Below are 27,617 nucleotides of genomic sequence, written 5' to 3' on the forward strand. Positions count from 1 at the left end.
CTTGATATTTATTTTTAATACATTGTATTATATTTTTGAACTTTAAAAACGTTCTCCTGAAAAATCTAGATATATATATATATATATATATATATATATATATATATATATATATATATATATATATATATATATATATATATATATATATATATATAGTGCAAACATACATTTATACATTAATGTATCATTTTCCTACTCACATAATTCTAGATACGTGTAATGTATAAATGTACTCGTCAAATGACTAGAAGCAATAAATGGGTACGAATCATTATTCTACACGTTCCGGTACGTGACAAGCAGCTTCAACCATCTTGAAGCAACACCATTACTTCAAGAACTGCACTGGCTATGGTTTCCTGAATGGGTTTAATTCCAACATTTTCTTTTATAAGTAGGGTGCATGAATTTATTTTTTAGGGTTATTCTTCTTTATGAAGCAGTTATTGTTAATTCCCCTAGATTTTAGATGGTAAATATCGAAATGAAAAAATAAAAGGTAATACAATCATTCGAGTACAAAAGCTTATGCCCATATTCAATACTGTTACAAAATCTGGGTACTCGTAAACTTTTTACGAATACGAGTATATTATTATTACCGTTTATGGAAGTATATTTTTATCTTGTCTGAGTTCAAGTATACACTTTGTAGATACATAAATATTGAGTCAAGGTGGATATTCAACAAACTTCATCCTGTTAGTTTTGTCTTTGTTCATTCTAGTAAATAATTGCGTAAAATGTGAAAATAAATTACATTTTCAGTTATTCGATACCTAACGTTAGTTTTTTTTATGAATTGATTTATGAGCATAAGTTAACTAATTTAAAACCATTAACAGTTTTAAACGAGATTAATAAATGCTACCAAAGAACAGTATTTTACTAATCAAATGTTACAAATATGTTTATTTTATATATTTTATACATAGGTATATTGTTGATATACTGATTAATCTCGCATGAACCGTGAACAATTGATTTACACTCATTAAGAAATACAACATAAGGAAGGAAGGTACGAAAAATACACAATATGAAAATCGATCTCATATATTTGTTTTTACAAACACTGAACACCACAACGTGACGCCAATTTTGGAGTCTAGCGTCGATTTGTTTGCCTGTGAGTTTTCGATTTATAACAAATCGTATAAAAATATATTTATAGTTATTTGAAGCAAAGAATTTGGTGTAGATGAATACATTTCTATATAAAACACTCCTTATCATCGATTGTATACATTGTGCAGTACCACTTTTTCAAAACACTTATTTGTGACTACCGGTTTCGGAAAATTATTTCATCATCAGGTCATTAAAATTGAAATAAAATTATTACATTAATGTAATAATTTTGATTTAACATAAATGACCTGATGATGGAATAATTTTCCGAAACCGGTAGTCACAAATAAGTGTTTTAAAAACTGTTTTTACACAAAGTAAACAATGGATGGTAAGGAGAGGTTGGTGTTTTATTACCATACCACAAAGTTTTCAATGCTTTTAATATACAAAATACATTTCTATATACTTACAAATTCTATAGGTGTTAAAAGGCGTTTGTATTTCAAACTTATCAATTATAATGACAATCAAAATTATCAATTAAAACATGGCTTAGCGTGCGGATATTTTCGAACACAAAAAAATGCCTGTCTTAATAAATAATAACATCGGTCTTAATTGATTCCTCGTACGTGCTGCTTGCTGTAAATACTTTACAATAAATATAATTTGTAAATAAATCATTTCCTGTTTTATATACTCGTATGTATCTATCTGAATAAACAATGCTAAAATAATAATTCATTCTTTCATTTTATATCAATTTATGTTTATATTCTCGTTTGCCTTTGCCAGTTTCCTAGAACATAAATTATTTGATAGGTTACTTGATATATCATAATATTAAGACACTTACGTGTGACACGCACAACACGTATATGAATCAAATTAATATCGAAAATTCAACATACTCAAAAGTGTTCAAATTTTCCTACAAAAATACTGGGATACGCTGAAGTTATACTTTTTTATTTATTGATTTGGCGTTTAATTTGTAGTACTCCATTTTAATTTACGAATTTTTAAATCAACCTACATCCAAACCCGAATCCGAATTTTTAAATTAACTACATTATGAAGCTACATCCCCCATTAACTATTCTTGTCTTCTAAAAATTATTGCTGCTCATGTTAAAACTATCATTTAAGTACCAAGAATTCTATAGCTACATAAGGACCGTCAGTCCGTTTGATCTTCACATTTGTTTGAAAATGCCATAACTATGCGACACAATTGTCACAATATTAATTCGTATGTGTTTTTAATAAAATACAACTTAGTATACTCAAAACATATGTGTTTGGTTTAAAAATCAATTTATATAATATACTTTTTATTGATATCTTAACAGTTAGTCAGCCAATATTCCCGCGTCAATAACTTATTCATCTCTGTTGATCTATCAATGTGCTTTATTATTAATAAGTTTACTTAATGTATGTGAACACAATTATAATAAATTATTCATAATACATAAAATAATGCCACAAAAACAAATTTATTTCTTAGCTAGATTGATGCTAAAAAGCTTAAAGTTGGATATTCCAATTAGTGAAGTTCCTTACTGCCCGCCACGAGCAATGTTTAGTCCTGGGTGTGTTGCTCTTACATTCAACATATGGCGCTGCCATTACGGTATAAAGTGTTTTTAGAAAACTAAATAAAAACGAAAAGTATGGGAAACAAAACAGGATATATGTACAAAAGGATGTATGGTAAAACTACATAATAAAAATAACTGTTAATATAAAAAGACGCGTATTTAAATGAAACGTTTATATGAAAATTTCATAGGACTCAATTAATGCTTTTAGGAGATTTAAGATTCTGAACAAACGAACATTTAAATTTTAAATTTCAAAGCAATCGGCGAATTACTGTGAGAGGTTAAAATCTTTAAACAAATGAACATTTTTTTATTGTGATAAACGATTTTGTAGAAAAATATAACATTTAAAAAGTATTCGATTATTGTATACAGTTTTTTTGGTCACACATTAGTAAATGTTGGTTTTTTGTTTATATTACAAAATATCTTTTTTTTAAATATACACGTATAACGTAGATTTGCACAATGAATATTAATTTTCACAGCCTTGCGGGGCCCGAATCGTGTATCATCTTGACACAGCCTAAATATAACACAAAGGTCAAACGCATCCGCATCCGTTGGAATCTATATCTACAGCATTCAGTTCTCATTTTCCGAGTGACTTCCTTCAGACGACTAGCGAACCTAACTCCAAAGACTTTAAATGTATTTACTCCCTTGTAAGTCAAGGGGAACTATTAAAACGAAGTTTATGACGTAAATCCTTGGGGTTGAAATTTTAATTAAAAGCACTGAAAATAGAAGTGCTCTCAGAATTAGATTATCAGTTGTTAAAATATGTAAATGAAAATAGAATAAAATAATACAAAAAGACTAACTACTTATACACTTCTTGTTGAATACTTATTATATACACGATGACGTCAATACCATAATGAATTAATTTTAATTTGGAAATCAAAATAATGAATGTATAAAAATCGTTTTAAAATTAAATACGATATGCGTAAAGAGTAAAGAATCTGATTTTATTAAATTTAAATTTAGTATTGACATTTTTTGGTGGAACATAAATTATGCAATAAAACAACAACAGACATAAGACATCTACCAGTTTGATGATGTCGGTAACAACGAAACCCGGTCACTGGTAAATGAAATGAAAATGGAAAAAAGTAAAGTAGTAAGTTGTTGTTTGTTACATAAGAAAATCTGGTTATTTGACAAACATATAATTTACCTTCTTGGAAGCTGTAAAAATGGAGTAATTTAAGAACCGCTTTCGTATTATGAGATGTCTTCCAAATTAATTTTCACCTTTTAGGAGATCCTTTATGTATTGTTTTTATGTACATTATCGTTATTATTATTTTTATTTTATTTTATTTTATTGGAAGGAAGAACAACAGTTACAATATATGATACATCAGAATACAAAAAATAAAATCATGAGTACCAAATATAGTTCTTGACAACTATGTATAATAGAGGTCTATATAAAGGAAAAACATGAGACAAGAATGGGATAAAGAGAAAAGGAGATGGCAGTGATAGGAAAAGAAGAAAAGGATAGGACAGGGATTAGAATTACCTTTTTAGGTTTATAAGATTTCGAACAATTTAGCTTTAAAGTTTGAAAGATTGGAGTAGAACATATCAAGGTGGGTACAACATTCATTAGGTTTCCCACTACTTCGATAAATAAAGGATTTTTTTAAATAGTTATTTGATGGTGCTGGATTATAAAAGGTATGACTATGTCTATTGATTCTAATTGGACAATGAAAAGGTATCTGCTCAAGAAGATAGGGGCTCTCAGTTATACTATTTATAACTTTATACAAAAAACATAAATCTGATATATTCCTGCGTTTACTAAGTGAAGAGAATGTTTATTAATGTTTGATTTATAATAGTAAAAAAATATATAGATCTGCGAGTGAAATGAGTAAACTGGAGTGGAATGGATTACATAATAGTATCACAACCCAGATCGCGAAAGCTGATCGATTCGTTTTTGGAAATACAACTTTTCAGATTGCGGGGTAACTTTCTGTTATTACCAACTTCCAATCAAATATATGTACTAACAAAGATGTAGAAGAACGAGGCAATTCGGATCGCGGGGCGAACAAATCAAAATATGAAAATATTTTTCAAATAAAGCCAATATTAAGTAATAAATTGATATATTTGCCCATACTCATTTAAGAATTTATTTATTTTATTGCAAACATAAATATGCACGTACTTTATATACATATAATCAGGGCTTTTTCAAACAAAAACGTCCCAGAACTCACTTCATATCAAGTTTTTTACAAAAAAAATATGTTTTCAAATATAATTTAAATATTCATTTCAATACCATATTTTATCATTTTGACGAATTATATAAATATGTATTGTAATTACATAAGCACAAAAATTGTTTCTACTATTATAAAATTTAACTACTATAAAAAAATAACAACTACTTAAGTATATAGTTTTTTCCACATATGTTTCATTTGACCACTGACCGGGTTTTGTCGTTACCGACATCATCAGACTGGTGACTGGTGATGTCGGTAACGACGAAACCCGATCGCAGGCCAAATAAAATATATAGTTATTATTTTATTATATAAAATGCAGTTCCACTATGAACGGTCAGAACAAAACTTAGTAGTAGTGGTAAACCCCTATCACCATCCAATGGTGCATAGGGCACTGCATTATATAAACGCAGTATTATTTTGATCATTAACACATGAATTAAAGGTGATCAGTCCAGGGTAATATTGAAAAATACAAAATTTAAAAAAAAAAATCACCATAAAAACATTTTTGAAAATCGCACCATAAATATGATGACGTCAGTATTTTGCGTCGCCGTTGTCGGTTGCTATTCGTGCGGAGGCAGTGGATCCGCGCTCTCGCCATTATGGACCTGTGTGACATTCCTTCCCACACTTTAATGATGCGTACGTTTTGTTCCTCACCATACAAAGCCCCGAAATCATAGCCTCAGCTTAATGGGATCTCACTTATATCTTGTACCTACCTTGTATAGTAGCTAGTAGCAAGGAGGGAAAGGACGCACTAACCATTCATGACAACACGTTTACTCCTTTCAACAACGTCATATATCAAAAATTGTCAATTTTCGGTTGTGCATGTTTTCGGAATGCCTAGAAAATGTCCTTTATCCAGCAAAATCAAGTTTTTTAATATATGACGTTGTTGAAAGCAGTGCGCGAAAAACAAAATAAATATATTATTTATTGTTTCAGCAATAAATTTGCGGTAAAACATGATGAAATTGTAAAATAAAATTACTGGTTTTAAAACACAGATAATTATTTATTATGTTTTAGTTTACGTTAAGACTTGAAGATGGAAGCATAGCTTCCGAAACTAGCTGTCATAATAAAATGAACTCAAGTGGTAAAAAAACAAGCGTTTATCTTTTACAAAATAAATATTTTAAAAAATGATAATAAAAACAATAAATAAATTTATTTATTCACGTAATAAATTACAGTTAATTATACAATACATATATACATATCGCTCACTCACTTTCAAGAACGTCATAAATCAAAAAACTATTTTTCAGGAAAACGTTTTTAAAGTTTAAATACAATGTATTAAAAATAAATATCAAACCACTTATTGAACTTTTTACTGTGCAACAGATCTTTTTAGGTAAAACCTGAAGGTTTTTTCTCCTTTTAGAAAAATATTTAGTATGTTTAAAAAATAATTAAACAATACCTTTTCTTAAAAATGCAAAAACATCACTTTCTGCCCTGTAGTGAGTAAATATTAAGTTAAAAATGTGCCTCTTTTGCTGGGATATAGTACATTTTCTGGACATTCCGAAAACATGCATAACTGAAAACTGACGATTTTTAGTTTAAGGCGTTCTTGAAAGGAGTGAGCGATATGTGTATTTTGGCTCATTAGACAGCCTGTGTTCAAACGAAATAACAAACCTGCACAATTTGAACATACTTAAATAAAATACAAGTATTTTTGTTTTTTTTTGGTATAACAGAGAGAAAAAAATATTTGAATTATAGTAAGGTATTATTAAAATAAAAATTGAAAACGTGCAAGAAAAATGATGCTATGAGTGTAAAAGGTTTCCTTAAGGTGAGGTAAGTCCATATCCATTTGTTTTTAATTTGATATTGATATTATACAAATTATCAAGACACTCGTACATATTACCAATGTACAACTTACGCATGTTATTACGAGTACAGGTATGAAATCAAGAGTGCCCTTGCCAATGCTTATTTTTTCCTTTTCCACGCCTATGATACTCCTCCATTTCCTTTCCCACTAATTGACTAATCCTTCACTATAAGCTCCTGATTGTATTCTCAGGTTCCTTTTTTTACGACGGAGATTTAGCAAAAAAAACAGTTGATTTTTTCAGTATCCAAATAATATTTTATCTTTTTTCCCCCTTTATGGGTTTTAACTTGTGTAGATGTGTACTGCCATCTGTCGATGTAATGTATCGTTCAAAATACTTTTTAATAAAATCAATATATGTCTAACTATACTAGAATTATATTATAATACAAATCATTATGTATTTATCCTTTTATGTATTTGCATTAAATTACTCAATAATTAATACAAATTATTGCCAAAAGGAAAAAGTAGTCCCAAATTAATGAAAATTCTTAATTTATTTATAGGAACAAGTTCTAAAACCTTAAATTACATATTTCTTGTGACGGAAAAAAAATCTACAAAATTTAAAAGATATTCATAAAACTAATACCTAAAATTAAATTGAAAATATTGAAACTTAACAATAACATTTAATAACTACAATAATTTTTATTATCAATTTATAAATAAAATGAATTAATTGTCTTACAGTAATAAAACAATATACTTATAATGTTTGCATGTTTATATTTAATAAAATTAAATTTATTATGCAATTATATAATATATAAAAATACATGAAAAAATACATTTTCATAATACTAAATGCAACATTTAATGAGATCTATTGAGTTAATATATTTTTCAAATATTTATACAATAATCCAATGAGCTGATTAAAAAAACATAATTAACAAGATAATATGTAAGCCCTAGATAAAAAATACATATAAATAAAATAGTAAATTTTGTTTATTATTTTTTGTGTGTTTACTTATGTGTTAAAAGAAACATTTAAAAAATAATTTTGATGAAACAAATACCTTTAAAATGACAACAAATAAAAAATAATAATAATAATTGTGCGGAAAATTTATTAGCAAATGCAAAAGTAATATGGTAGTAGGTAGGAAAAGGAATATGGCAGCAATAGGTAGGAGACAAAGGGCTCTTGTCCACTACCCGGAATTACACGGAATTTAACCGTCCGGGACGTCAGTTAGCGTTTTAAAATGACGATTGGTTCGGATTGGCTTGTGCTTTTGTTCATCTTTTTTTCGGATCGGTGCTCTTGATCGGTGCGTGAACACATTGTGCGTAAATTCGATCACGCTAAACTGTGGTAGTAGCTTACATTTTTCAAAACCGGAATGCCGGACGGTAAAATTCCGAGCAGTAGACAATCGCCCATATGGTTACATTGTATATTTACGATACATATAAAGAAACTTTCAGAAGTAGTGTAGATCATCTTGTTTAATGAAGTGTTTTACAAAAAGTATATGAATATCTTTGCTTCCCATTATTTATGGATGTTTGCATGAAAGACAGTGAAATACATTAAAAAAGAATTGGAAAGAAACACAAGAAAAACTAAGAATAATTAAATAATGAGGAATATTATAATTTTAGCAATAAGCCCACCAATGTACTTTTTTGATTTTCTGTACATTATGTTTAAATAAATAAATAAATATAGTAAAGCCCAAATATATTTATAATAATTTGTAATATACTGGCACCGATGCAAGACAGTAAAATTAACAGTTCTTTAATTTGTCCGGGCTATGTTTAATCAAATTCACTTTTTTATATGAAAAATATCCAATTATAAAATTGAGAATGTATGTGGTAACACAAACAATGCAGAAATCATACAAAACGAAGTACAAAATGAACGCAAGATATATGGATCCCAAAATAGATGCAACGGAGTGTCCAAACTGCACCATCGCAATGAATATGCCATTAGACAAACCTGCAAAAAAATCATTTTAGTTAGTTGTGTAAAACAAAATTTAAAAAAAATAAAACAAAAAATATAAGACACATTTAATAGTAACTTCCCAATCAAGAAGTAACTAATATTGACTGGTAATGTACCATGATAGTAATAAATAGCATTACAATAAAATAAATGCTGTTCTGCAGTTTAAAACTAAATAATAAAAAGTAATAATAAATTGTTGAGATAGTTCAATCCCTTAATATAACTAGTCAAAAGATAAAACACTAGATGTGGATTAAAAATGTGAACAAGCGTGACTTACAAGCCGATGACAAGAGGGACAGCTGAAGTGCAATTTACAATGACCGAAAATGAGCACCAAGTTTTATACATATGAATACATGCTAATGTAATGTCAAACATTTAAATTGATCCAACCTAAATAAGCTGTTTTAGCACACTGAAAAAGGCCTATTAGGATGGATGGGAAAAGTATTTCTACCCGTTAGATCGACTGATGCCGGGAGGGGTATTTTTACCATCTGCGCCGACCGCATTTCAAAGGCAGAAAGGAACGAACTATGCAATGTTATATGTATGAATATTATTTACGAATCTCTTTGTTAAGGTCTTAACTATATGTACATAATTATCAAATCTTGTTGCCAGAGGTCCGCAGGCGGTCCGAAATGTGTAGTTCAGAGTGATGTACAATTATTTACAAATATAATTATATATAATTATATCAACACATATTTACATTTAAATATAAAAAGAAAACATTTCTCTAAAACAGTTTCTTGGATTTATTATTGTAAACATGACTAATTTCAAGAACTACTCAACAGGTGAAAATACAAAGTGTGAAAACATCTTTAGTTCTCGAAACTAGTCACAGTTACGAACCTAGTAACAATAATGAACTCAAAAAGTGGTCTAAAGCAAGTGTATCTTAATATTTAAATCATCATGTTATTTTAAAAAAATATGCCTAATCATTAAATAACGTATTTACATGTGTTTTTCTTTCATGAATATGGATACTGCAATTGTTTCCAAGGGTAATAAGCTTCAGTCGTAACTGTTTACTAGATGTACCAAGCAAAGGAAATCTCAAAATGCTAAGCAAAGAGTTGGGTTATTGTCTTGTGGTAGGGTTGCGCAGTTTCATTATGAGGTCCTTGGTTAGACCCAATATTGCCATAATTGGATTCATATTTTTGATAAGAGGAATACAGAAGTGATTGAAATATCGGAAATACATAATATGAAAACCTAACTTGGAATGAGGACTTGCCCTAGTTTGTCGGCTAACATAATTTATTAACATTAAAAAAATAACTTACACAATAATCCCATGAAAGAATAGAAAAGGACGCCAAGCAATCCATTTGGTACATGTACCGGGGACTCTTCACCAAACATTTTTCCTAAGACTCCAAATCCTTTGCCATATCTGAAATCAAAATTACATGCGTTTTTATACATACTTAAATACTAACTAACCCCGAAGTAGACGACTCCCGGGCAGAACACCAAAGAGATGGAACGACAGCTAAGAATCGACATCGCAGGAGGCTAATGCCTCTCAAAAACAGGCCACAAGTCCTACACCAAGCAGAAGAAGAAATACTAGCTGGCTAATCTGCAATATACAATAAGGCTTGTTTCCAATTCCATGGATGACAAAGAATGTGTCCATTCTACCATTTTGGAAGAGTTGGATATCAATTATACACACACCATTTATTCTTGGCAAATTCTTTAATATTTTGTAAATTTCATTCACCTTACATTAGATGGCGATCTTGAGAGGATCTTAACAGAATCTTAAATTATGTCTAGTTATTTTTAGAAATTAAAAGACCAAGACCACAGAAGGGTTACCAAGACACTAAAACCATGTAATGGATCTGACTGGGGGCTCGCTTTTCACCTCTATCCTTAGCTGAGGACAGGAAAGAATGGAGGAAGATAAGAAAGCTGAGATTTCTGGAAAGTCACGATCATCAGTCATGAATAATACGACCAGTAAAAAGAAGAAGAAAACATGCAATATTTTCATGTAAAGCTAGTAGATAGAAAGGGTTCTTGGAAAAAAGAACAAATATTTTAAACAAAACTTATGTTTGCTGCTAGCTGTTAGGTACTGCATACTGAGATACGAAATTTAAAGATCCTTAAAATCATTGTGTCGTTTACTATGTAGTCTAGTAGTAATTACATTTGGCTACCGTGTTAAATGTTTAGGGTTAGATTCGCAGGGTGGTTAAAACAACTTTGTGATTTTTCAAGGGATTTTTCCGTGTATTATAACCCTGAAGTATGGCACCTTGCTTTAAGCAATTAATGATCAGGCTACCACTGGGTAGATTAAGCCTCTCAGGTATAAGGTTTAACCCTTTCCCTGTACCACATAAGGGCAAAAAATGGACCTTGGTGATTTGCCCGTACCTGATACGGACACTCTGGGCAAGAAAATAGCTGAAGCTGAGTTAACCGTATTATTTTATGAGGTAGTTGAATTATTTTCGGGGAGCGGGTCTATGTGTATGAGCTGTAGTGGACTCTGATGTCTTAATTAATAATAATAAACCATTTTCAAGAAAATATTTGATAATGACACCCAAATACTAGACGGAAAATCTTTGTGTATCTAAGATCAGTTTTAGAGTGGTTAAAAATTATCTTTTTGAACATTTAAAAAAAATTGCAAATTAATTTAACTGCTTTGCAATAATGAATTATTTAATTAGCAGAAATTGCAAACAAAAACATCTACCCTTTTTCCAAATAAAATATTCATGTAAACTCAGCCAAAGGGTTAATGCGGCGAGCTGTGGACCAGCAGATTAGGGCAAAAAATTCAATCAATGTTGAATAAAGGGACTCAGGAAGGATCAATAAAGTTTTTTTTTTTAAATAGATAAGTACTTACTCAGACAAAAAAACTTTAGTGCACTTCATGTGTTCAGAGATGTCGCACATAGCCTGATAATTAGAATCCAACTCGGCTGACATCTCTACATGATAAGCGTAAGCTGACACAACTACGCCGGTAAAACAGGTGATTAGTAAAGCTCTGTTGTAAAAACAAACAGTAGATTGAAAATCGGCGCTTTTTTCTGCGTTATTCTTCGGCATGGTTGACAATCTATAATTGAAAAAAAAACACAATTAAAAATATATATTACATATTAAGAAAGACCAAGAATCTATCGGGCATGTTGAATACAATAACATATGTTTTGTTTTTCCGTTATAAGACGAGTAAAAATGCACTTGAACACCGCTAACTAGATTGCATTTTAGGCTTAAATAGTAAGTATTTGTCGTATTAACATCCCTTCACATTATAATTGTAATACAAAGTGTAAAAAAAAACACATTGACGTTTACCGAAATGCGAAACGTAGCACAGCAGCCGACCTGATAACGCGACGCGGCACAATGAAAAATATTAAAATCGAAAAACGAAGACTCGTTCTGATCTTGCGCAGTAGGCACACCTATTGTTCACTCCTGGAACTAATCTGATCGGACGTTGGACTTAGATTAACATTAATTTTCTTCATCATTTACATAAATCTATTTTCTCAAGCTGTATATTATAATATAGTAGATCTCGAGTATCAAAGAAGGCAGGGGAACAATATAATTAATAAGAAACTAAGATGAAAGTACATGATAAATTTAGTAAAGTTAAATAAAATAAACGTTTTTTTTATTTATTTTTGAATAAATTCTACTAGCACTACCACTATCAATTTTCCCGCTTATATAGACAGAGAATAAAACATCCCAAGCGCCTGTCCCCAAATTCATTCCTCTCATCTTTACATACCAATCGGATGTTTAAGATGAGAGACATGTGCTGTTTGTGTTTAAATTATTTTTCTTTTTTTTCATTACATTATTTAAAAATAAAAATAATGTTTTGTTTAAAAAAAAAACAAAAAGGTATGCATCGGCCGGGAATCGAACCCGGGCCGCCCGCGTGGCAGGCGAGCATTCTACCACTGAACCACCGATGCCTATGTGTTACATGCGAATTAACAATATATCAGTACAATTTTTCTTGATATTGTACAAATTAAAGAAATGAAGAAAAAAATTATGACATATACAAATTTTCTAGCTTACTAAATATAATTTATCCTTCTTCATTATTAGTACGTAACTCAATTCATTATGTTGAAAGTACGTAATCAAAATGATAATAATTGAGTGAAATCTCATTCCTAGGTTGTAAAAAGTAATAATGTTTAAGTTCATTTAAAGATTTTAGCTTTTTGAGATTGAGATACATGGGATGAGGACGGTGCAACCGCTTTTTTTTGGTACAAGGTAAAATTTTGAAGACAACTATGAAAACGCGCCAAAAAGGCCAAAGACGTTAGAAATATTTTATAAGTCCAAGACATTAATTACCTACATGTAAAAGTTAACACTTGTGAAGATAACTATTGTAATACTTTTTTGTTCGGTAAAATCCTTAATTCACTAAAAAATGCAATGATTTGAATATTTTACAAGACCAAACGAAAACCAATTAAAACATGTCAGTCATTTAAAATAAAAGTCCTGATGTATTTTTAATGTAAACTACATAACATACAAAGTCAAAACTTCCGAATGGAATCCATGCCTAAGGTAGGATATAGGGAAGAAAATCCACTTATTCGTTTTTTTTGTATAATACTTTCAAATCACTTTTGACTTTGACGAAAGTCGTTGTGAATATACTCGAATACTCTAGTTTTCGAATTGAAAATTAATTTTATTTTGACACATCTTTAAGGCCCAGTCTAAGTCGCAACTTAATTTTCTCTAAATCCTGGTAACATTTTGCGTTTTTATTTAAGTTTTAGTTAGTTAATAGCACTATTTCTTAAAATCTACTGTGACACGACGACGTGTTCGATTCATTCCACATAATTTTCAAACACCATATTATATCAAATGCATCGAAACACGTGTCACAGTTAGTAGATTTTAAGAAATAGTAACTATTTCTACTTCAGCGCCAATAAGGCTTTTTTTTAGGTCAAGGGATCTTGCATCCCTTATGTCACTGCAACCATATTAGGTATATTGTGACCTCCCTCTGTATTACACCTCACTGCCAAGACCTACGTGAGACCTACGAATTAGGGTCTTACTCGCAAATACAAAATTCAATCAACGGCCGACCATCAGAGAGGTCACACGTCTTTCGAGGTCCGATTTTTTTTTTTTTAATGTGGATTGGATTTTTTTTGTTTTATAGAGTAAATGTATACAAAAAAACTTTTTATTTCTTTTTATCTCCTTACCTTTCAATAACTCTTCAATTTAAAACTATATTACTATTTAGAAGAAAATTTGGTGCATATTAATTTGTCATACATCTTATGTAGTTATTGAAAACGGGGCATGTGGTATGCAGAATGTAAGTACAAACACTAGACTTGGAATTATTAGTAAAAATATGATTGTTATGCTAAACACATTTGTTCAGGACAACAACAGCACTGGCCGAGTAGGCACTATAACAGGAGAGCTAGGGGAGGGGAACTTCCCCTAAATTCGCCTTTCACAAGCGGGAGAAATACGTTGCTCCCCCCAGATTTGTAATCACTGTGTGCAATCTGCGAAATTATTAACGGTTTTAGTTACAAATAATATTTTTGTAAATAAAAAAATATAATTAAAAATTATTCCTGTTGTATCGAAAAAATGTAATTATCAGTCTTTGTTTAACTACGTTTATTTATTTATAGTCAAAATGGTAAAAAAACAAGTTCGAGTGAATCCATTTTATTTTCTCAATAAACTCGTTACTCGGTGCAAGATAAGTGACATCATATAGGCAGGATTAGGTACAAGCGAAGAATAAAACTACGATTCTTTAAGGTAGTATGGACATATGGAGCGAATGGATAACGAGAGAATGACAAAAAAAGTATATGTGGCGAATGTGGAGAACAGAACGAGGACGGCCGAAAAAGACTTTCGGCACGATCAGATCAGTAAGGACCTAAAACCTGGTGGTGTCAAAAGTCTGCGTAACCGGAGGGCATGTATGGCTAGCTGTATGGATGTGAAAGGACGGGAGAAGTGTGTTAGTACATAGGAGTGTGGCGTTCCATTCTCTCTGCCTACCCCTGCGGAGAAACGGCGTGGTGGTGGTAGTAGTAGTAGTAGTAATAATAGTACCAATAATTTTTTTATTGATTATTTAGAATTAATTTAAGTTAATTATTTCATACATACGCAATATATTATACATACGCACATAAGGATGAAGGATTGAAGGTTTCAATGACTATCTTGTGTTAAGCTAGAGGTCTACCTTTTTGAAACCTGAAAAAATGTATATATATATATATATATATATATATATATATATATATATATATATATATATATATATATATATATATATATATATACATATATATGCATATATATGCATATACATATTTATGTACCTACATCTACATTTATGTGAGTGAATGAAATTAAAAATATCATCATGAGAAAAAAAACATATCTGGCACTAGTAACCTACGTATTTTTACAAACAATATACCTTCTATGACAAAAACTTTTTTTATTATTAATTTGTAAAAGTCAAGTTATTTTTCGATTAATAATAAATAATAATAATTATAATAAGTTTAATCTTTATATTATACATATATACATGTAACAAAAATGTAATTTAGAAGTTAGAATATGCAAATACTAATTAAAATTAAGTCAATTTCTTAGCCATAAAAAAATAAATACGCTTAGAATTTAATTAACGCATAACATTTTTTCCGCACAAAGTTTCTACCTATAATTATTTCAAAAGTACCTCCTGACAGACGAAGTAAGCGAACATCAACAAGGCATGTCCGTCATATAAACAAAATCAGACGAAAAATGTTACATGTACGAAAAAACATGGATTCCAGATTTTAAGTTGGCTTACGAAAAATCCGCTTAAAACAAATAAAACGTAATATTTTTAACAATTGACAATCCAACGCTGTTTTATAATCACAATTTTTAATTATATTCAAAAAACAAATTATAATTTATTTGCAAAAAGGTTGATTTTGACTCTCGGCTACGCCCGTCGCATGGAAAAATATTTTAGCAGACTGGCAGTACTGCATTAGTTCGGCATCGCGACCGCTACGCGGCGCGCGCGTTACGCGACATCTTTCATTGTATTGACTGGTCGTGAATGCCAGGAATAATGCTTTAAATGTTTTTAAAGACAAAATCGCGAGATGTGAGTTTTAATAAAATGTGTAGTGATAAGTGCTTCGGTGAAATGTCGTGAATATATAAGTGTGAAGGCTACAAAACAGCCGACAGAGAGATACGCGGCCATTTTACTTGCAATGCGGCAACCGTGTATGTTCCGCCATTGGAAACAATCAGTGTCTTTCTCCAGGTGCAAGTTTACGTATTTTGTCAAATATCGCGGTGGTAACTCGATTTAACAATAATGCGTGACTTCAAAAGTGCAGTGCGGACCCGTGTGTAGTGACGAAAGAGTGGATAAGTGCGATAGATAATGTGTGAACGATGGAAAACGAAGTGAAGCAGCGCAATCAAAGGAACAGGAGACGGGAGAGGGCCCAGCGCATGCAAGCACAGCGAGAAAGCAAGGCGAAGGATGGGGACAGCGCGGAAGACGAGTCCCCAGCCCGAGAGAAGCCCCCCAGACCACCCGTCAGAAGAAAAAAGTCAAAGGAGCCCATGGGCGAAGAGGATATCATCGACGGATTCGCCATAATGTCCTTCCGCACATATGAAGACCTCGAGGTAAGTCGGTACCCCTTCTCGTGCGGCCCCCAACGTGCGCTCCTCCGTCCCGTCACCGAAGCGCCAGTGCCCCATCTGTCAACCACCATTCATACAATTCTTTGTTTCTTGTTTATGTAAACATTTCGAGCATTCTTATTTACATTCCTGTCGGCTATTCTGCTTGCGCAATTCTACGTGTTGTTGAATGAAATAATTTACAAAATCTACCGGTTAATTTTGCGTAAAATATGTCATTTTTACGTGATATCCTTTGTTCTCCATAATTTAGTTCTTCGATATCTGAGACCTTTTTATAAAATTGTTCCGCCTGTATTCGGTGTTGTAATGATATTCACAGGCTCGATATATTTTTTGAAATGATAACTCAAAAATCCATAAAAATGGGATATTTATCGAACGTTGTAATGAAGTGCAGATTGGTGTATATCTATGCGTATAATATATCCACGATAGTAGCAGTACCTAGTAACCAGACTCTCCGTCGGGAAGGAGCGCCTGTCACCTTGGCTATATCAATTTCGATGATAATAGTCCGTTATATTTTGACAGGAGGTTCCACACCGGATAATGTTTTGACTTGTCACTACCGTGCGTGTTCGTGTAATTTATTTAGACAATAATCGTTGAATTATATCTTCGTATCTTAGATGATTACACGTTATCAAGTTGTCAAATTATTAGGTAACACATATATTTGGCTTCATTGAATTTGATAACGGTTTTGTAGACAGGAATCTGCTTTTCAATTGATTTTTATCTTGAGCAATACATAAACCAATTATAAAGATTCATTGATATTCTTTATATTCATGATGCAGTCATGAATGAACGTGTTAAAATCTGTCAAATAAATTAACGATTTCACTGCTTTATCGAACAATTTCCAAATTATGTGAAAAAAATAAATTTTTAGTGGCATGGTTACTAAAATATAATAAAATATAAATTTTATAAATTATTATTGTTCTTATTTCATTCAATGTTAGGGCCAATATATTTTTATTACAGGTTTAAATTTACGACACTTTGAATAAAATTAAAACTTTTTTCACTAGTTTATAAAACGTGTTAATTTAAGAATTTATCTTCGTCTCGATATCGGAACACTAAAATGAATTTAATGTGATTTTATTGATCTAATCCTCCTGATGACAGATGTTGGAAAGGGGTCCGAAACGTTGGCAATAAGTGCCAATGACTCCCGGTATAATAACATAACCAATATGACGTGTTTCATTCAACACTTTTTAGTGGGATTAAAATCCAAATAAGAATTAAACGAAAAAGATAATCTATATTCAAATTAATACGAAATATAAATTAACTTCACTTCATCATTATATTCAAATTAATATGAAATATAAATTAATCACGCCGCTTTTCCGCAAGGGTAGGCAGAGAGAATAGAACGCCATACCTCTCTGACTTTGAAAACATTCTTCACCTCTTCCACATTCATGCATCTCCACATACATACCCGCCAATTATTTCGACTCCTGGCCGTGCCGATTTCAAGTAATTGACATACATGATGATGCCAAGTTTTCCTCGGTTTTCCTATGCTCATTTTTCCAACTACATTCGCCTCATAGATTTGTTTTGCCATTTTTTTCTCACTCATTTCTTTCAAAGCATCTATCTCAACACACCTTTCTTAAATTTATTTATAATGCTCAATATGAAATATTCTGCTGATTGATCCTTTCAACATACCTGCACGTGACATTTTTATTATTATTATTTACGTGGTTTCGGTTACTCGTATAAAACGTATTAACAACACAAAATTTTAATATGTAAATTTACAATTTAATGTAATCTTAAATCCTACTATTCTATTAAAATGGTTCGATATAAATTAACATTTTTTATCATTATTTTAATGATATATATTTTTAATCGCGGCTCATATCTTGGCAGTTATTATAATTGAATATGTAAACGAATTTATGATTTAAATAATTCTTCAATATATGCTAACTACGTGCAAATTAGGAAACATAAATATTGTATACTTTACTGAGTTACGATCATGAATATTTGTATTATTTATACATCACGAAACATAATATCTACTAAGTTGTTTTGCTTCAGTTTGTTATTAAAACATTACATCTGATGAGATTTAAGACTCGTTTAATCAATTATACAAAGTTTTTATTTTATTTATTATATGCATGATTTTTATCCATACGATTTCAAACAATTCTAAAAGGCAAGTAAGTCGTAATCGGATACACAGCTGCATTTCTTTATAGGGTTTGATTCTCTTCAGTTATATTTTTTTTAACGAGGAAATTACGCTACTTCACTGTTTATAACTCTGTTTTCTGTTGACAGGCCTTAGCGTAGAGATGTGTGTAATTACTAATAATAATTACTAACAAAAACTCACCTTTTAATAACCTTATAAAAATATATTATTTTGAAGTGTAAACATTAATTAAGATGTAACACTTCCATTTGACATGGTATAAGACAGTGTTCCGCAATCTTTTTCTACTCAAGGTACACCTACCATATTAAGAATTTTTAGAGGAGCATATTTACAATATTATGGTTACATATTTAACATATTATGTTTAATGCGAAATGTAAGCTTCTTAACTGAGCACAGGCAATCAAAATTTGGAAAATTGTGTTATTTTCACAAAACTAGACTTTTTTCCGCGGCACACCAACTAATCACCACGGTACACCAGTGTGCCGCGGCACACACTTTGCGCAACAATGGTATAAGATATTCACTAAAATCTATTTATTTAAGCATGGATCGTTCTTTTGAAAATTACAAATATGCGAAAGAAATGAAAAAGGAATATTAAACATTTCAAAGTAATAATCTATCTTATAATAAGCTTTTTATTATATTTTGATTCGAGTTGTCGGATAGACAAATTGTCGAATTATAGACATACGTGAAGGATCTCCGGGTGAAGAAGATAACTGTTACAAGAGAAAAGTGATGGAAGAGGAAAAGAAGGGTACAAAGGATAATTCTGTCTGGCTGGAGCACTTGAGATTGCATAACCATACTCGCACAGCTTGTGTAAGCTAATGTGTACGAATTCCTTGAAATATAATATTTAGCTCCCAAATGTTGACACTTGGTTCATTCTTATGCCAGTATTTTTAATATACACCTACTCAATTTACTCAATTTTTCTCTAAAAATTAAACTATTTATACTATTCTTCTATTAAAAAGAGAGATATGTTTTAATTTGTTTTCAAAAAAAAGGGAAATTTTTTGTGTTTGAAACGGATTGAATTATATTATACACCTCAAGTTATCAATAAAATTTGAGTAAAAATAGCCTCATAATATTTTCGTTCTTCTAAAACTTTCCACACTCTTACAGATTTATCTTTTTCTTTGTAAACCTCTACTCGGTTGCGGTGATTTTGGCTCTTACTAACAAAGTACATTGTTATAATAATAAAAAATATATAAGAGGATATACAGAAAGAAAAAAAAAACAGTAACAATAACTAACTTAGATTAAGGAAAATCAAAATAAATTATTCGATCTACGTTGATTTAAAATGTGGTCAGTAAAATATATTGTTACCTTAAATGTAACTTGCGGATCTTGTAATGCGGATCATATACATATATGTTTAAACACAAATCTTTGTTTATCTTATTGTTCCAAGTAATTAATGAAACGTGTTTCGACGATTTGTAATAGCATCGTCGCGCACCTTGCCCTCAAAGTCGCCGAGAAAGTACATCTCGCGTATTATTCACCCGACTTTGGTTATTTGTAAGGAGCCGACAGGGTGTTTATCTACCTATGCCATTTTCACAACTTGAACTATTAACATATTTCGTTTAAATAGAGACCGCTGTCTGGCCAAGTTAAAGTAATCGCAGAAGTGAGACCGAGTCGTGCCCAACTTTTTGAGTTTAGTGAGCGAACTCTCTCTTGTACTTTGTGCTCGAGCGCTGTACTCTGTACCCCGTCTTGCGTGGATGCGGATGTGTGTGTGTATGTGTGTACGTCTCCCAGTGTGTGTGTTTAGTCGCTGTCTGCCGGAGAGGCTTCGGCTGAACATATGGCAAAACTTCCCTTTGTAACACCTACCACCTAGATCTCCCGAACAGGAATCGCGACTTCATTCTGAAGTCTCTTCGCTTATCGCCCGAAGCCTTTGTGGCATTCCGGATCCTGGCCGTAATATATAGTATACATTGAATAAGGTTACACAAAGAACACTACTACTTCTACATAAATTTTATTTGACCAGCAACCGGGTTTCGTCGTAACCGACATCATCGGACTGGTCTGGACCATTCTTAATTAACGTTTTACGTAGTAAATACCACTATTTCTTAAAATCTACTGTGACACGTGTTTCGATGCATTCCGCATCATTTTCAAACACCGTATGTGGTCTGGACCAGTCTGATGATGTCGGTTATGACGAAACCCGGTTGCTGGTCACATAAAATTCATTTAGAAAGAAATACATACTTACTTGTGATTTTATTATATACTACTAGTACTACTACTACCAGTCATTTCTCCGAAGGGGTAGGCAGAGAGGATGGAACGCCACACAATCCTCGCTTCCTTCACATCCATAAATTTAGTCATACATGCCCTCCGATTACGATCGTGCCAAGTCTTTTTCGGCCGTCCTCGTCCTGTTCTCCCGCTCACATTTGCCACACATATTTTCTTAGTCATTCTCTCGCTATCCATTCGCTCCGCATGTCCACGCCACCTTAAAGAACTCTTCTTAATCTTTTCAATTATACCTTGTTCCGTCTTATATTAAAACAATGTTGTAAATTGGTAGATATATTAAAAATCAAATGGAGATACAAATAGGTTGGCCTGTATTTTTTAATAATGAAAACGGTTCCTGTCCTGCGGTTAGTGTGGTGGTTCGACCCTATTCTCAAGCTATGTTCAAACGCAAGCCGCATAATAGCTGAAAATAATATTAAATTGAAATATTTATTATCATAAGAATATTAACGTCTTTATTTCGTCGAAAAAATATAGTCTTTAAATGTCATCATAGCGGTGAAAATGATTTATTTCGACTCCATTAGTTATTAAACTTACCAGAAGTACCCATAAATGTACGGTTTTTTCAGAATTGCTGTTAAAATTTGTCCTTAATAACGAGAAGTCTGTTCTCTTCTAATTTTTGCAAGATGTATTTCCTTGCACAAATTATAGAGAATACCATTTTTTGATAATTATTTGTATATTTCAATAGTGTTACTGACTGAATCTTTATTTCTTAAATGATAATAATAAATTTGAATAATTTATATAGCGCCATTTTCGTAAAATATTACCTCAAGGGCGCTTTCTTCTGCTTGTTTGTGTACTTTTTTCTCCCGTTTCGTCATGTTTCAGACTGCACCAAGTCTAACGATAAGCGCTTCAATGCTTTAGTCTAACGATAAGCCTTCATATAAAACATGGCGTAACTCTAAAGTAACTGATTTATGATGCGCGGTCGTTTTAAATATTTGTCTAAACAGGTTGTTTTTATCCATGAAATATTTTATTGCTCCGATATTACGAATATACTAATCTAACGATAAGAAATAGTGAATTATTTATATTTCAGTTTATCCATACGTTATTACTTATTGGTGTTACTACGTTCCTGTTGAAAGTAGACCAGTTTTGGTTAACACGTGACTTACAGTTCTGGTTCATTAGCGTCTCTCAATATGCCTTCAAAATGTACAAGTCTAGTTGCCATACATTTGTTTGTGCCTGTCGGCTTTCAAATTTGTAGCATAATTTATCACTTAAAATACTTCCAGCTTACTTTTGCGCAACGACTCTCGTATCGGCTACCTAGATATAAGTTTTGTGTTTAGTTAATGTGCACTGACCTACATGTGGTGCTGGACACTGTCATACATCACACAGCCCGTGGCTGTACACCACACGTTTCTCACTCTGGTCATTCCGGTGTCGGGTCGATCGGATTATGGTCAAATGTTATTCGTGTTATCGGCAGGCTTAGGCAAGATTACTCTCTTCTAATTCTCTTTTGGGAGATTCTATTCACATGTATTTAATTAAACTTAGATTGTTAACTATTTTGATGGTAATGTTCTGACCCCTATCCGTACCCAATGGTGCACAGGGCATCGCAACTGATCTTGATCGCTAATTATATAAAAGCAAGGTGATCAGTCAAGCGCTTCAGATTCATGGGTCTAGGTGTGGAATATATTTGATAAGATAATGATGAAGAAGTGGTAAATACGCTCACGGTGAATAACATTATATTTTTCTTTATTTAGGACTATGTCCTGTTATTCTCCGGTCCGCTCCTAAGAGGTAGACGACCAGCTGTCTTTCCATCGTCAAGGTGGTCTTTCTGGGGGGGGCCTGTTACCTCTTATACTGCTGTCTGCTACTATTCTCACCACTCGATCCGAACTTGCTTTTCCCACATGATTTCTCCAGAAACGTCTCCTTTCTCTTCCCTTAAGAACATTATCGTCATATGGAAAAAGAAGAGAAAGGGTTGGTCCTATTGATCAAGATGAGGAAAATGAGAATAGCATCAATGGTTACGGCAGTAAGGTTGCATCTTATACTAGTACAAGCTCATGTAACCATATTTGTAGCCACCCCTTAAAATTCAAGGGTTGTGTGCATTTATCTTCCTTGAACATGCTCAACATTAATTTCATGGGTAATATAACGTTTTTGATGTCTTTATTCATACTTTAAGCATTGTAAGAATTATGGTATGTTGAAATAAATAAGTGCCGGTAGGGAACATAAATTTTACATATGAACTTGTGGATATTTAAAATGTATGTTATCGACGAAACTTTCGTTATTAACGGACAGCTGTCGAGCGAATGCGCAAATATTATGTGACCACCGAGGCAGACGTCCGACGGGGAAGTATCCAGTACTTATAATATCCTGTCTTGCTATCATATCCTGTACCGGGAACGCAGCGCAGACACGTGAGCCGTGTGAGCACAGACGGAGAGGGATTACCGCTTGTTTGTCCCGTTTGGGCGCTTGTGCACTACACGGAATTTTACTGTCCGGCAGTCCGGTTTATTAAAATAAAAGCGACTACGACAGTTTAGCGTGATCAAGTTCACGTGCACCGTGATCGCCCACCGATCGAGCACACCGATCCGGAGAAAGAAGGACAAGTGCACAAGCCAATCATCTGTTTTTTCATGCTAACCGGACTGCTGGACAGTAAAATTCCGTGTAAGTGCTCAAGCGCTCTGACGGAGAGGGATTACCGCTTGTTTGTCCCGTTTGTCCGTATTCCCTATCGCCGTGTCCGGCTTCCGACTAGCCGGAAAAGTTTCCCTGCCTCTGTGCGTCCAACTTCGCGTTTAATTGACTGCAGTGACTCCGCCAGACTAGTCGATATCTATTGTGACCGTCTATTGTGTCATCATTTTTTATTAAATCAAACATACTGTCGTCTCCTGACATTTTATGTGCAGCAATAGGCAAGAACTGGTTTATTTTATTTTATTTGTATATTGTTTCCAAAATAGTCCGTGCTGTTTGATTTTAATCCGCCTCCGTGGTGTGATGGTTAGCGTGTTTAGCTACCGCGCTGGAGGTCCCGGGTTCGATTCCCAGGGGGGAGTAGGAAAATAAATAATAGTGATTTCACACTCTAATATTTATTTAATATTACCCTGGACTGGTCCCCAATGCGCAGCAATGATCACCTTGGCTTTATGTAAGTAACGATCAAGATAACACTGCGTCAATGCTACGCAGTGCCCTATGCCCTGTTGGGTGCGGATAAATGGTTAGAAGAAGAAGAGTTTAATTTAAGAAAAGGAATAAAATTAAATTGGTAAACATGAATAATAACTATTGTTGAACTTTAAAAAAAGGTAAAACTAGAAAAGAAATAATATTTTATCTGCTAAATCAGTAAAAGAAGGTGAACATGATAATCGGTTGTAGGTATAAAATTAATCATAAATTACAGAAATACAAGTAGGGCTACTAAACTAAAGTTAAATTTAAAAAATGCACTAGGTATAAAAATCTTATGTCGCAGTAAAAAATACAAATAAAAGTATAATACTCGGTTTTTTATTGGTTATGTTACCGTCACATAATATGAAAAAAATAAACTCTATAAGTATATACATTTGCAAGTTCTTGAGAGCCACTTGACTAATCTGTTTTTTTATTTATAACAATCGGTTTGACTGCATAATAACATCCCACCGTATGGTTTATTTAACGCTCTTGTAATATTCTCTCCTCGTGCTTTATTTTATTCATTTCCATACAAATATTGTTATGAACCACTTGACTCGTAGAGAACATCTGTCATGCGAAAATGCAATCAACCGAATAAGTATTCCATTGTACCTATATTATGTATACGTTTTCTGCCCAGTTGTTTGGTAAAATATTGGGCTTTAAATACACGCTATTATAATTACAATTTATTAAGTGATTATTATATTTTTCTTAAATGTGCTCTTTAATGCGAAAATAAAAATATCATCGATTGGGGTGAGGTTTACAATAAAAAGCGGTTCCTTTATCCTTTGGGGATTTTGATAGATTGATTTTGTTCAATTTCTTAAGGAATTGATTTCCTAGTACCTACGTACTCCAATCCGAGCGATTCTTTAGGTTAGGGGAACGAATCAATCGGTCCGCTATTGTCGTTCTTTTGTGTATGTTTTTTTATAGCGTGGGAACTAATCTGGCGAAGCATTTTATTACATTATACATATTCTGTTTCATTGTGTTGTTTTCACCAATAATACTGCCCATTTAATTATTTCGATAACATTATTATTTTTGTAAAGTAGGTATTATACGTGAATATTAAATACGTTTTTATGTTTCCGTGTTATTACAATTAATTACCATGCTCAGGGTCAATTTCGTTCAAGTTTAGTCAGTTAAAAAATGATTATTAAAAAACAGTATTTTATCCAGTAACTGCCTATACCACCTGCCTACCAGTGCATTTTAATAATGGCGTTATATTCTTATTTAATCTTCAAACCCCCACATCCGCTCCCGATGGTGCATAGGGCACTGCGTCATATAAACGCAGTGTTATCTTGATCGTTAACACACGAAGGAAAGGTGATCACCCTTCTGCTTCAGGCACCAGTCCAGGGTAATATTGAATAAATATTAGAATGAAAAATCAATTATATTTATTTAACCCGCCACTTGGAATCGAACCCGGATCTTCCAGTATTATTAAATAATGGCGCATTTTTGAATTAGAATTTAACGCCATATAATATCGACATTCCGAGTTAGCAAACGTGCTAGCCTTTTAATGATACGTCCGATTTGGCCATATCTACCCATTTACGTTTATTTTACAGCAAGTGATTTACCCCGATGGAGATTGCGTAATTTGCCGCCTTTGCGCACTCGACTTACCTGTGTGATTAATTATTAAAGTGGGGAAGGAGATTAGCCTTCACAGGATAAGGGAAGGTTGGGGCTAATATGTCTCTCAGGGGCTACTTGCATGTTTTATTTAAACCGCGTTAAGATAATCTCATACTTCCTGTACACTTCCTTGCTTGTAGTAAAGATTGCTCCGTGGACGTTGAATATAGAAATTTTCGCATTTGTGTATTACATATAAAATATGATATACATATGCATTTTTTTATTTACCTTTTTTATGTATTTCAAGCTTTGTATCGTATTTTTTAATAAAATTAGTAAATATTCTGTTAAATTATTTCATCGTAGGTATATAATTAATTAATCTTTACGTTTTTGTAAAATAAAATGCAAGCAGAGTTTAAAAACATACGCCGGCCGTTTTGGGGCATTTTGTAACAATTTTTTTTGTTAAGTAAAAATATTTTTTTTCATTATTTTGTTAACTTTGTTATGTTATTTTTGGTTTTTAAATTTACACTGCTAATTTCGGAAGTGAAATCCCATTATACCTTTTTTCGTATTTCTTAAAAATAGAACTCTGCATTAAGGACAAAAATATCTCTCGAGTTATGTTGTTTCCCATAGTTTGTTGTCATTTACGTTAACTCGAATTATAATTGCCCACTAGGTATTTGATATGTGGTAATTAATTTATTAGTTAATGTAACTTTAATAGTTAGTTTGAACTCTTGTACTATTTATTGATGATGTCACGCAACCTTTCAATGTTTGCCCTCTCTCAGCTATGGTAGCAATTTCACAATCTTGAATACGAACCAAAATATGTTCGGCAAATTTAGCGAGGGTTTAACGAAACAAAGGGCTTACCAGAAATATGAGTTGAACCGTCTTATCGCGGTAGTAAATCCTTTCATTTAAGGTTTAAGTAAGCCGAGCCGTTTCGTGGAAATAAGGCAAAAAGGTAATTGGACCGCTCGCTGTAACGTCGGTTTCACTGTGGTATAATTTCCGTGCTTATAACTAAGCACACACAAAAGGCAGCAAGAAAAGTTGTCCCGCCGTCCAGCCCAATGTAAATTTCATGGTATCCCCCGCAGTCTACGGCAGTTGTCCGTAACCTTTCCGAATCGTGCTAAAGTGTTTGAATAATTTATCGCAATGAAAATTTGTATGGCAAGCGGTGAATCCGTGAATTAAATTGTCCGCTTTCAACCGCTCTCTGGATTTTTTTTTGTTATTCACTTTTAAACATAATTTTAATAAAAAAAAGTTTACTCTATTTACCTCCATAATAAACATAAATTTACAACTGGGTTTTCCAGTTTACATAGCTCGGTACAATTCATTCTTTGCCCTGCGGTTACGTACCCTTTCTCTCGACTTTTATAGGAACTGGTTTGATTATGCTCCCAGGCACGCGTGCCAATTTCTCATTGCCGCGCGCGCTGGAGTAGGGGTGGTTTTATAGCGCCCTATTAAAGCTCGTCGTATTTATATTATAAAGAAGAGATGGCGCGGGGTGGTTTATGGCGTGTCACTACAGACTGAGATGGCAAGTTGGCGAGGTTTTGCGGTAGAATTCTACGTGATTCTCCTCGACACGAAACGTTTTATTAACGAGCGGGCATCGTGTAATTTTCCACCTCGAGAGGTATCGCGATAATTATTATAA

At 32.5% G+C, this 27,617-nt stretch overlaps 1 protein-coding gene and 1 non-coding gene across 2 annotated transcripts; both read right to left on the minus strand.

Annotated features, from left to right (window-relative positions):
• Positions 1 to 7,878: 7,878 nt before the first annotated feature.
• On the minus strand, positions 7,879 to 12,276 carry LOC148302901 (vitamin K epoxide reductase complex subunit 1-like protein 1). The gene is made up of 4 exons (XM_088270869.1): positions 12,151 to 12,276; positions 11,690 to 11,905; positions 10,098 to 10,207; positions 7,879 to 8,781 (listed from the first exon to the last, which is right to left on the minus strand). The coding sequence occupies exons 2-4, from the start codon at positions 11,893 to 11,895 to the stop codon at positions 8,564 to 8,566; spliced, it is 534 nt and encodes a 177-aa protein (XP_088126995.1). The 5' UTR covers positions 11,896 to 11,905; positions 12,151 to 12,276; the 3' UTR covers positions 7,879 to 8,563.
• A 438-nt stretch (positions 12,277 to 12,714) lies between these two features.
• TRNAG-GCC (transfer RNA glycine (anticodon GCC)) lies at positions 12,715 to 12,785 on the minus strand. The gene has a single exon. It is a non-coding gene; the product is annotated as a tRNA-Gly (tRNA).
• Between the last annotated feature and the right edge of the window lie 14,832 nt (positions 12,786 to 27,617).

This window comes from Brachycentrus maculatus, unplaced genomic scaffold (genome assembly GCF_059751285.1).
Source record: "Brachycentrus maculatus isolate JH-2025_06_01 unplaced genomic scaffold, ASM5975128v1 h1tg000399l, whole genome shotgun sequence".
In the NCBI taxonomy this organism is placed as follows: Eukaryota; Metazoa; Arthropoda; class Insecta; order Trichoptera; family Brachycentridae; genus Brachycentrus; species Brachycentrus maculatus.